Raw genomic sequence first — 11,341 nt, 5'->3', positions numbered from 1 at the left:
GGATGAGGCTGTGGATCACGAAATGCCCCTTTAACTGTGGTATATCACCTTTGAGTCTAATTCGACAGTTTTTTGATGATATCTTCGGAAATACACCAAATTGGAACTTCTAATTTCAATGTGTTAATGAGAAAAATATTATCTCTCATTTGATATTACTTTATTACATGTGAATACCATTAATAAAAACACATTCCATAAGGAATTTAATAGTCCCATTTACAAGAAACATTTACATGTTCTTTTTGCACAAATGCTTGAAAGGGACATTTTATGTCATACATCAATAAAATTTTAAAGAATTCAATTTTCCAAATATATCAGGTCACCTTCCTTTAATATGAAAGTTTATTGTTACCACACACTTCCTGCCTGCTACAGTTCCATGCAGTATAATATGTCACAAAATTTCCGCATCTTATTTGTTCAGAACTATTTTTCTTTATCATATCAAAATATCAACAACAAAAACTGATATTATGTGATAATACTTTGGTGCATGTAATCTATAATATATTAAAAGTACTATTTATTGCGCTGTTTCTACGCCTATTATAGTACTAAATTAGTACACATACAGCGAAAGTGGTTCCCTAAAGATCCGGGAAGAATATATAAATTATATACAGTACTCGAAACACATTTTTTGCTGAAATGTCAAAAGCTGTAGCCGCGGGGGGTTAAAAGGTCCACTTTTTTTCTGTAAACAAACCGTCCCTTTTTTGGAGGAAAAATTCACCAAAGGTCCTCTGTTTAGCTTCCCCCCAAATAAATAAATAAATAAATACATAACTGGCTACGGGCCTGGTCGACATTATGGCTTGGCAAGATATGCCGAATTTCGGCACTTTGGGCAAGATGCAAAAATAGAAACGCTGGGTGTGGCAATAAAACACGAAAGGCAAGAAATTATCTTTCAATATTTGCAAAATTATCAAGAGGAAGAAATATAAGAGCAACAAACATTTTTGTCCTTACCGATTGAACCCTGTCAAATTACTTTCATATTTACTCAGCGCAATAGGAACCCGGAATAGGAATGACAAAACCCCTTCCTATACATGCCAGCATTGTCCCGGGAGCGTAATTTCTTTCTGCAACCATAACGGGACGCAAAATTTTTTAAATCCTAACCCTAACACTTACCCTAACCCGGTAAGTTACCCTAATTGCCCGCGGTTTTGGCAAGCATAAATAACAACAAATCTTGGCCTTGCCGAATTGCCAGCATATCTGGCATGACCGGCGTGCAGGATTTAAACAAGTCTTTCAGTTTGGGCAACAAACCTGCCGTAATGATAGCTTATTAAAATATATTTTGGCTAAAATCCTTCCGAATTTGCCATCAATTCAACAACTGATAATAAACGGAAGTTATAAAGTTCTTAATTCAGTACACTGCCACAATGCAAGGGTTCCGCACTCTTAGTTGCACGTCGCGCCCGTTGCATGTGTTCTTGGTAACACAATCTGCATGTAGGTTTATATTTTCATTATTTTTGCATCAGGCCTACTCTAAATGATTCATACAACACAGGACATACATCCCAGTCATACAACAATTGATGCTAGTAATGACAGGGCACTGCTGAATTGACAGTAATTTTGGTTGGCAGAAAGGACAAGAAACTGCCGAATTAACAGGAAGTTGAAGACAGGCATGTATGGCAAGAAACCCTATCGAATAAGTTGCCTTCATCAGTTTCCTGTCGAATCGGCAAGCAAGAATATGTTCCGAATAACTGGCAAGCAGGAATAACTAGACACCCCAAGAATCACTTGACAAACTACCAACATTTCGGCAAATAACGAAACTACTAAGTTTTGCCGCAATGCCAAGGTTTTGTCGCATCCAAGAAATCCTGGAAGAATCACTGACAATAATGAAACTACTAAGTTTTGCCGCAATGCCAAGGTTTTGTCGCATCCAAGAAATCCTGGAAGAATCACTGACAATAATGAAACTACTAAGTTTTGCCGCAATGCCAAGGTTTTGTCGCACCCAAGAAATCCTGGAAGAATCACTAACAAACTGCCGACATTTCGGCAAAAAAGAAACTATAGTTTTGCCACAATGTCATGGTTTGCACTCTTATCTATAATAGTTAATAGCCATGATAGCCGGTGACTTGAGCAGGGGCGTAGCAAGCGGGGGAACAGGGTGGACGAATTCCATGGACCCCGAGGGTTCAGGGGCCCCAAGCAAAAGAGAAATTGAAATAAGCGCTTATTAAGGAGATATAGACTAAAAGGCAGGGCATAATTTATCTGGGCCAGACCAAAATTTGGAGGCCCAAACTCACCGTGAGGAAGGCATATTCACTCAAGAGGCCAAGTTTGGTTTACTGTTTATTGGGGGCCTACTATAAGATCGACAATGGTGGCAGAATCATTGCAAATGGGAGATAAGGATATTTTGTCCCGATCTTTAACATTTGCGCGCGAAATAAAATTTTAATTTCAGAACATTTTAGCCCAAAATGAAGGTGAATTTTGTTATGTGAATGGCTAGTATGATATGCGCGAAGCGCGCAACTTTTTGCAATCGGGCTAAGAGGAAAGTGCACAGTACAATTTTGTGGGTCCCTCTGGCCCAATCAAATATGGTAAATCCGGCCCTGCTAAAAGGGCCCGCACTGTTTCTTGTCCATGGGCCCCCGAGGCTCTTGCTACGCCCCTGGACTTGAGTATAATAGTTTGTAACATTTAAAAACATAAAACGATATATACTATTCGTATATCGCTTGCGTTTATACATTTTAGAAATGCGAGAATTCGTTAAAATGATGACATAAACATAACAGTACTATTCATAAGTGTAAACAAGATGATAAAAGTTAACTCCTTTCCTATCAACGACTGCCAATTTGTCTTCGTCCATCAATGCCATTGCCCCGCATGGTTCATACAACACAGGTACCAGACACCTCATATGTGTCCCAGTCATGCTACAATACACTTCTAGCGTCCCATTCTCATACTCGTACGAATCGTCATCAGTTGTCGTCACAAACATACACCCAGACTTTATGTCCACGCATGCACCTGTTGCGAGAGGTACATCAGTGCTTGAGATCCTATCTCCAGTCATTTTATCAAGCACGTCTATTCGATTCGCGATGGTCGTCACCGCTAGGCGTTGACCAAAGATACTGATCTTATAAGGAGGGTCTTGCAATGAGAAGGTGTTGAGACATCTGCCCGTTGAATCATGGACCGTGATCACTTGTTGGGCTAAGTCTCCAAGAAAGAGTGACTTTCCATCGATGTCTTGCGTGATGCATGTGTAATTTACTTGCCGTGTATCCGAAGAACTCATGTCAGAATTGTCCATATTTGCCTTGTATTCTTTTGAAGAAGCAGGGAGCTTCATTGTGGTGAACATGCGCTTGAATTTTCCTTCTGCTGAAAAGATTTTCACGAATGGGGTGTTGTCCATTACCGCATACATATCCTCCAATTCAGCAACCCCATGCGTCAGCCAGACTCTGGGGGTGTCCTCAGAGCTAGAAGACAACCCAACCCAACATGGTTTATCATTGTATCCAACAGGAGGGTCCAGTGAAAGCTTCAACGTGTATTCTTGATCACTGAGATTTTCGTAAGTGCCAGCAGCTTTGTATACGTTTACTCTAGACGTGAACACCAACGCTAGGCTACCGTCTGAAAGTGGTGCAATATCTTCAATCCGATCCGTCGCAGCGACTTCGGCATTTCCAATCGTAAGTCGACCACACAGCTCGCCATTAACGTCCTTGACCTTAGACGTTTGCAGATATCCCAAATTCACCATGTTCTCTGTTCCTTTGTTTGACACGAACTTCATGCGCGGGAAGTTCTTATCCACAGTTTTTGGAATCTTCTGATGAAGTTGCTTCGACATATTTGCGTGCAGCGACTGGTGTTGCAATACGTACTCATAATCAGAAGCTGTGTTCAGGTTATCGCGCACTACAGCGCAGACTGTTTCAAGTCTTGTGGATATTTCATCGATGTCTCCCCGCGCTTGCTGAAGATCATTGATGTGATCTTCATGCATTTGTTTCATGAGATTGATCATTATTGCTCCACGTTGCTGGGCGGCTTTCTGGATGGCGCGTACACATCGGAGAATCTCAGCTTCTTCAGCGGCCATGAATTCTGTGAGTAGTCGTTCCGAGCGGGCGATATCATTGGATTCTTCCTTAAGGTCGTCTAACCTCTGAGATGCCTGTGTGAAAAATGAGAGAAGGATTGCGATTTTATAATGTTATATTTATCACGAGACTAAAGACTGATATTGAAATTAACATGTAGGTCTAGACCAAAAATTTGAACACCTGTCCAACCGCGTCCGATGCTTTCAAATGTAACAGATTTCGAACACTACGGACGTCTTCTGAATTTGTTCTCTTCTTCTTCCAAACATTTATACAGACATCTCAGTATTGTCTTGTAAAATAGTATCCGCAACCCATTAAGAGTTGGACAAAGTCAAATAACTTGATTTTATCTATGGGCTTAATCATTTTCGAACCTTTTTCGACTAGCGAACTTTAGGACCGGGCTTAGGACTGCTCATCATGAAATCGCTACCAGAAGATTTTCATGAGCAATTAGCAAGTTTGTAGCGGGTTCGCCGTCGGACAAGTTTGGAACTGTCAAGCTTGCGTCAGAAATAGCTCTGACTTCTTCAGGACAAAGTACCCAAGTATGAGACGTGCAGGCCGCCCCAGCGCCCCATGCCTACTGCTGAAAAGAGCCATTCACTGAAGACTGCCCTTTCATGTTCATGCCATTGCGAACAGTCAACAAGCAGAGCTCATGAACACCGAAAACGCATCCGAGGTGTTCTGAGATTTTGCAGAGTAGAAATGACCCCGTTCAGTGAGTTACTATAGGGCGCATTCTATTTCGGACTTTAATATTGTATTTTCTTCTCAGTTCTCACCTTGCACAAAATACCAGCATCCCTATCCTTCTGTTCCTCTACGACTTCTTTAACATTCCGGCATTTGTGTTCAGGATGCGGATGGTCCACAACGGCACACACATGGCAAATCAGATAGTCATCAGTCTCACAATAAAGATGGAGCTTCTCGCCTTCGTGTTCGCCGCATTCGGGAACTTTAGGGACTTTGGGTCGACGCTTCATACTTTGCTGAAATGAGAATCAAGATGGGAGAAAACACATTCTGTAATTGGTAGTATATCTTAGCTATGCTTAGGGAGTGATCGTTATTTACGACAGGGGGTAATGGGCGTTTTGAGGGGGGAATCCGAAATTTTTTGGGGGTCTTGAGGGGGGAACGCGAAATTTTTTGTTGAACCAGGAGGGGGGAATGTTAAGTTTTAAATGGAGAAATTCGGGAAAACAAGGGGGGAATCCGGAAATTTTGAGCGGACGCAAGGGAGGAACGCGAAATTTTTTGTCGATATTTTTTCCAAAACGCCCATTACCCCCCTGCCGTAAATAACGATCGGTCCCTTATAAGTCAACAATAATGTATTGCAACCTACTCATATTGATGCTGCTCTCACTCAGTCCACAGGCCTCACTCAGTGTATAATTTGATTCACCTCAAGTTTTATAGGCCTGTCAAATGTTCCTTACGCCGCCTCCCCGGGCTTCTCCCAATTCCGGCTCGCTCAGTGCCGATGCCGAAACATTTAAATGCGACATAATCACTGATAATACCTTCTCGCTGATATCTTATTCCCGTATCCGATATCATTCTAATCTGAGATAGCTGAGCTGAGCCTCTGAGCCCTCCATGCAGTCCATTACATTATCTGCCCTCTCTAAGGTATTATAGGCCTAGACGGGCCAGGGAATCCTCGCGGCTGGACGACGGTGTCTTGCGCCATAATAATCATGCTTATAGGAAGGCAATCACAGGACGTCGTCGATCTGAAGACTCCACCATGCCATAGATAGCGGCCAGCATATATAGTGATCACTGCACATACTTGTGTGTCATCACTACTTGTCGGGTTCTACATTAAGAGATTATCTGAGATTATCAAGGGAAATTATCTATATAAAATATTATGGACCAATTGCCAAAATTAGATATACTGCTTTTATCCCATATCACATCATCTTCGATTCAACGCATCTTTCAAATCTATATAAATAAAATTACTAATATTAGTATCTTTATACAGCAATGCGTTAGGAAGGGCGTGGTATATATGTTGAAAAGCTCCATGGGCCATGGGTTGATCGGTCTGTAAAGTGTGCTGAGGCTTGTGGATCAACGTCTAGGCGTTGTGCCTGTGCGTATAGCGCACTATAAATCACTGCGCTTTAAAAAAAAAGTTATTGGGCCTTTCAAGTCCGATGTTTTGCGTGACGATGTTTTTGCACATACAAAGGCTGCGTTTTATAGTCCTTTGCTGCGATTTCCCGCTATGATTAGACCGTTTGGGAGTTTGTTCTTCGCAGCGCGAAAGTGGTGCGGCAAAATAATCGCAACAGCAAAACGCACACAAAACTTGGGATGACCCTAAGTTTACAACCAGTCATTCTGTGCATCTACCTTTGTCTTGAGCTTATCCTTCCGTTCAGCCGCCTCTACCATATTCCTGATCCTCAAGTTGGTCTTCAGACCGTCAATTCCTTTTGATGGTAAAACAGTGACCTGTCGGCATTCCGGACATGTGATCTTCTTCCCTCCACCCGAAACACGTCGAAGATTCTCCAGACATTCTTTGCAATAGACATGGGGACAAGCAAGATCTTTTGGGGTAGTGAATCGACACAAACACAAGGGACATTTCAATTCGGTGTCTATTGCCTTTTCTAATGGGTCATATACGTCATAGACGTCGTCTGATGAGTCTCCTTCTGCCATGTTCTAATGGTTCATCACGGTTCTATTTTACATCAAATTGGGGCGTTTGCTGCTTCTGCCTCTGTCTCGGCAACTAGCACTATTATAATAGGCCTACTCAACACTATAGTTGGATCATCTCGATACGCACAGAGGTAGACTATATCTCGGTACAAGGTTTATATGGGCCCAATTTCCCCGGTTACTTCATGTTATTTGTATAGCTGCAAAACATGTGAAAGAGAAACCAAATATTAAACAATAGATATGGGAATGAAATATGATAATATATAAATATTTCGCAGAATTATCTACAATAATACGACATTTTATACCAATTTCAACGGATGCTGTTACCATACCAGGTTATTTCCTTGTTTAATAGCACACGGAATGCCATCATCAACTCGGACTGATAATGCATGTTGCCCGACAATATAGTTTCCTTAACATTTAAAAATAACAGGAATCGTTTTGCAAAGCAACTTGGTGACTGAGAGCTTATGGCGTAAGATGTGGGTATACGATGTATTGTTGGTCGAAGCAGCAGAAAAAGTTATAGTTCACAGCATCTTGCATGCGAATGGTAGTGAGCTTGAGCAAAATTGCATTGCTCAATTCATAGCGAGCGTGTAGAAGAATTCAAATAGCACAGATATACTTTTGTATAGGTCCTGTGGATCTTGAGTTATGTTGTAAAGAGGGCTGAAACAACAACACTTTTGTCAAACGTACTTAACTCATTAACAACAATAAATTAAGCAAGTTTTCAAAGTATATGATTTGCAGAATGAACTTTTGCAAAACACCTAAGTGTTATTTTTCAATAATACATTGATTCAGATAATGAAAATCGATTTTTTTTTGCTCCTGAGACCAACAATACCTCGTATACCCTTAAAGGCCTACCCTAATAGCCTGCTCCCCTATATAATTCACGGGTAGATGATAGGCCTAATGATATGAATGCACCATCCCTACTAATATTATAAATTAAAAATGGCAATTTTAATAATAGAAAATCGACAAATATATTAAATTAAAATTGATACAATACATGTTGTATATAATACAATACCTTGGTTTTTAATCCAATCCCATTCAATGACATTCATGTATAACAGGTCAATATATATCATAGGCTGTCATGGCATGTATAATAGGCCTTCAAACACAATTAAGGTTATACAAAGAAACGTATAAAAAACGTATAAAAGACGTATAAAGTTGTTCTCTAAAACCGCGTTTTCTCAGCAATGAAATATCGCAGTGAGTCAAATGTTGGTGCATGGATGTATCTTTACATTATTTGTATGTGTTTATACAAATTTTAGAATCCGTTTGAAAATCCTTCGTTTAAATCATTTTTACGCACCATGTTCACAAGATCAAAAACGCGTTCCATGCAGTTTTTTCAAATTTTCGCTCCGTATAAAACCACGCCGAGTGATTGTTTTCTCCTTTTTTGCATTGTACTACAAATCGACCAAAGAAATAATGTTGCCATGGGGAAGAACCAATTACAGTACCGATTAAATTTTATTAGCCCGTTTTTGGGAACAATTTTCGAGAATCTTGTACCACAAAACACTGTTATGTAACAATATCGATATCTGGATTGTGAAACGTTAATTTTGATTTCTAACTGCCTACATTATTTCTCCAATGTCTGTCGCTTACTTTACCATTTGAATTTCACTCAAAATTTAAGCTACTTTTGCAAAAAACGAGGTTTTTCGCCATCGATACCTCCGACATTTACAGCGGTAATGAGCGTGTTTATCATAAGAGCCTGTTTACGCACTATTCCATAATAGTCAGTTTGAGATCAATCGATTTCATATGTCCCTTCAGTTGCTCAATCGGTTAGCGCGCCGGACTTATACGTTCAACTATATAATACTATACTTTTGAGCTGGAAAATTTGGTACGTGTTCGAGTCCCTACGGGGTCCATTCCGTTTATTTTATTTTATTTTTCTCTCACTTTTTTCCTTTTTCTTGTTCGTTGCTTTCTTTCTGACTGCAGCGATTGATTGTTTTTGCCCGGTTTTTTTTCATGATAATCCCGGGAATTTTTAGGCTATTCTAGTCTAATAATAGGCGCGGCCTATGAATATATTTTTACAAATTCGATTAACAAAATATTGGTTGTTGGTTTTGTTATTGTTGTTGTAGTTATTGTTGTAGGCCTATATATTGCATAATCAGGGTATAAATAGGCCTACTAGGCCTATTATAGCATGGGAAGCATTGATTTATTTCACGACAGATAATTCAGGATAATTTTAAAAAGTGAAAATTTAGAAAATCCAAAGGAAAATTGCCGAAAACGGCTGCCCACAATCACCCCCCCCCCATCAGCCCATATGGTCCTATCATGGTCGCCCCCTCCCTATCCCTGCAACATATAGGATGACTCACGAGCCGCGGTTTGTCCGTGGCCGGCCCTAGTTCAGATTGATACACTATTGTACGCGTGCGTTCATTCTTTTCTGCATGGCTGTTTCCATTATTAACTTACGCCCCTCTGGAATCAAGCCTTGAAAATCAATTGCATTTAACCTTAATGCACATCAAACACTGGTGTTTTCAGGGGCATAACCAGACCTGACCTTCCGGGGGGCAAGATTGAACAATTTCCCAATTTTCGCATCTTGCCGCGAAGCGTTAAACAGGTGGGGTCCAGGCTCCTGCTTTTTGGCATATTAGAAGCTAAAAATCAGTGTTTCAGAATACAAATTTCGCAATGAGTAGTATAGATCTTCTTCCCTCTTTCTTTCCCTTTTCTCTTCTCCTTTCCCCTTTTTTCTTCCCTCTTTTTTCTTTTCTTCTTTTCCCTTTCTCTTCTTCCCTCTTTCTTTCCCTCTTTTCTCTTCTCCTGACCCTTTTTACTTCCCTCTTTTTTCCCCTTTCTCTTCCCTCTTTTTCTCTCCTTCCCCCCTTTTCCCCTTCCCAATTTTTTGCTCTTCTTCCCAGTTTTGTTGTGTCCGGGGGCAGCTTGTCCGGGGAAGCTTGCCCCCCCCCCCCCCACTGGTTACGCCACTGGGTATTTTTTATAACAAGGAAGGAAGTATATACACACTCCTAACATGAGTGAACTTGATCATATTGATAACTATTCTACCATACTAGAAACTCATACTAATAACATTATATAAATTAACACAACAAGTGTAAACCAGTACCATAATACCAGTACAGACAGTACAGTTGTACATATCTAAATTCTCATGTCAGATATAATATCCTGCATGTACCTACCTATTTGAGCGACGTGTAAATACCAAATCCAGTCTGTATGAAGATAATTTATAAGATGGAATATGCTGAAAAGAATGGCAACTAATTTACATGCAACACCCGAATTGAAAATTCAGTTTTAGTAGACTATACAGTTTGGCTCAACATGCACACGAAATATTGCATCCTGGATTCCTGGTTTGGTATCAGTATATAGTCACTAAAAGTTCACCTTTGGCATGTAGACTTGCAAAGTTCAGTTTCGCTTCGTGCACTATTATGGAGCTGTTTGCTTCATTTGTGTTTGTTCATTCACCGTCATGACCAAATCTAACCTTTTCTCATTCACAGATATTCACGCTCAACCGTGAAATGTTGATACTACAAGGTGTCCCAATAAAAAGTTTATCAACTATTAGGCATATTGCCTACATTACTTTACCGTTATTTGTTGGGTCTTGATCGGACCAGCCAGGCTAAAGCAACATGCTCAAGAGCTCTCAAGCCAAACTTAAAAGCAAGCATGCTGCATGGCATGGCATAAATGAATGAAGAGAAAACTAGAAAGAAACAGAATGAAAAAAAAAAAAAGCAAAGGCAAAAGCAAAAGAAAGGCCACTCCTAACAAATCAACGTACAATTTTGCTCTTCGGGTCAAATAGAACCAAATTTTCTCACAAGCCAGATCCTAAGTTATAGGCCCTATAGGGGAAAATGAGGTGGATGTAGAACTTTTTGAATGACCCTCGTACTTTTTCAAATAATTATATCAAATTATTCGTCTGTGGCCATAAAATAAAAGGTTTGTTACGACATCTTGGAAGTTATAATACTAGATCAAAGGTTGATTTGCCCGTTGTACAGTGTCAAAAGTCAAAATCCAGCAAAAGGAAAAAATTGTGGAGACATTTTTATTTTGGACTTTTATTTTTGGCCCGTGGACACTTTTGGTTGGATTCAACCATCTAATCTTGCCACACATCACACATGACAACTTACTAATTAGCCCTAACCCGGAAAAGAGTCTGTCCAGGAGTAGGAATTTTTTAGCCTTTTTTAGAAACATGTTTGCAATTGGCTTTTAGCCATCACATGCTGACAATATGTGACTCCTCGCCACAACTGAGCCCGGATGTCGCCAGTGCCACTATTGAGATATGCTCCATCGAACTAACAATAAACAATAGGAAACAAAGGATTTATTGACTGTTTTATTGATTTTTCACTACTTAAATGTCAAGTACTATAGACATGATATACATCATTTTAAAGCTAATTTCAAGC

At 40.0% G+C, this 11,341-nt stretch overlaps 1 protein-coding gene across 1 annotated transcript; it reads right to left on the bottom strand.

The window, feature by feature from the left end:
• Positions 1 to 320: 320 nt before the first annotated feature.
• On the bottom strand, positions 321 to 10,375 carry LOC140166126 (tripartite motif-containing protein 2-like). Its single transcript, XM_072189513.1, has 4 exons — positions 10,079 to 10,375; positions 6,522 to 7,039; positions 4,931 to 5,140; positions 321 to 4,210 (listed from the first exon to the last, which is right to left on the bottom strand). Exons 2-4 carry the CDS (start codon positions 6,834 to 6,836, stop codon positions 2,807 to 2,809), a joined length of 1,929 nt encoding a protein of 642 aa, XP_072045614.1. The 5' UTR covers positions 6,837 to 7,039; positions 10,079 to 10,375; the 3' UTR covers positions 321 to 2,806.
• Positions 10,376 to 11,341: the final 966 nt, after the last annotated feature.

The sequence above is a fragment of the Amphiura filiformis genome, chromosome 12 (genome assembly GCF_039555335.1).
Source record: "Amphiura filiformis chromosome 12, Afil_fr2py, whole genome shotgun sequence".
In the NCBI taxonomy this organism is placed as follows: domain Eukaryota; kingdom Metazoa; phylum Echinodermata; class Ophiuroidea; order Amphilepidida; family Amphiuridae; genus Amphiura; species Amphiura filiformis.
This window is presented reverse-complemented; position numbering and strand designations above follow the sequence as displayed.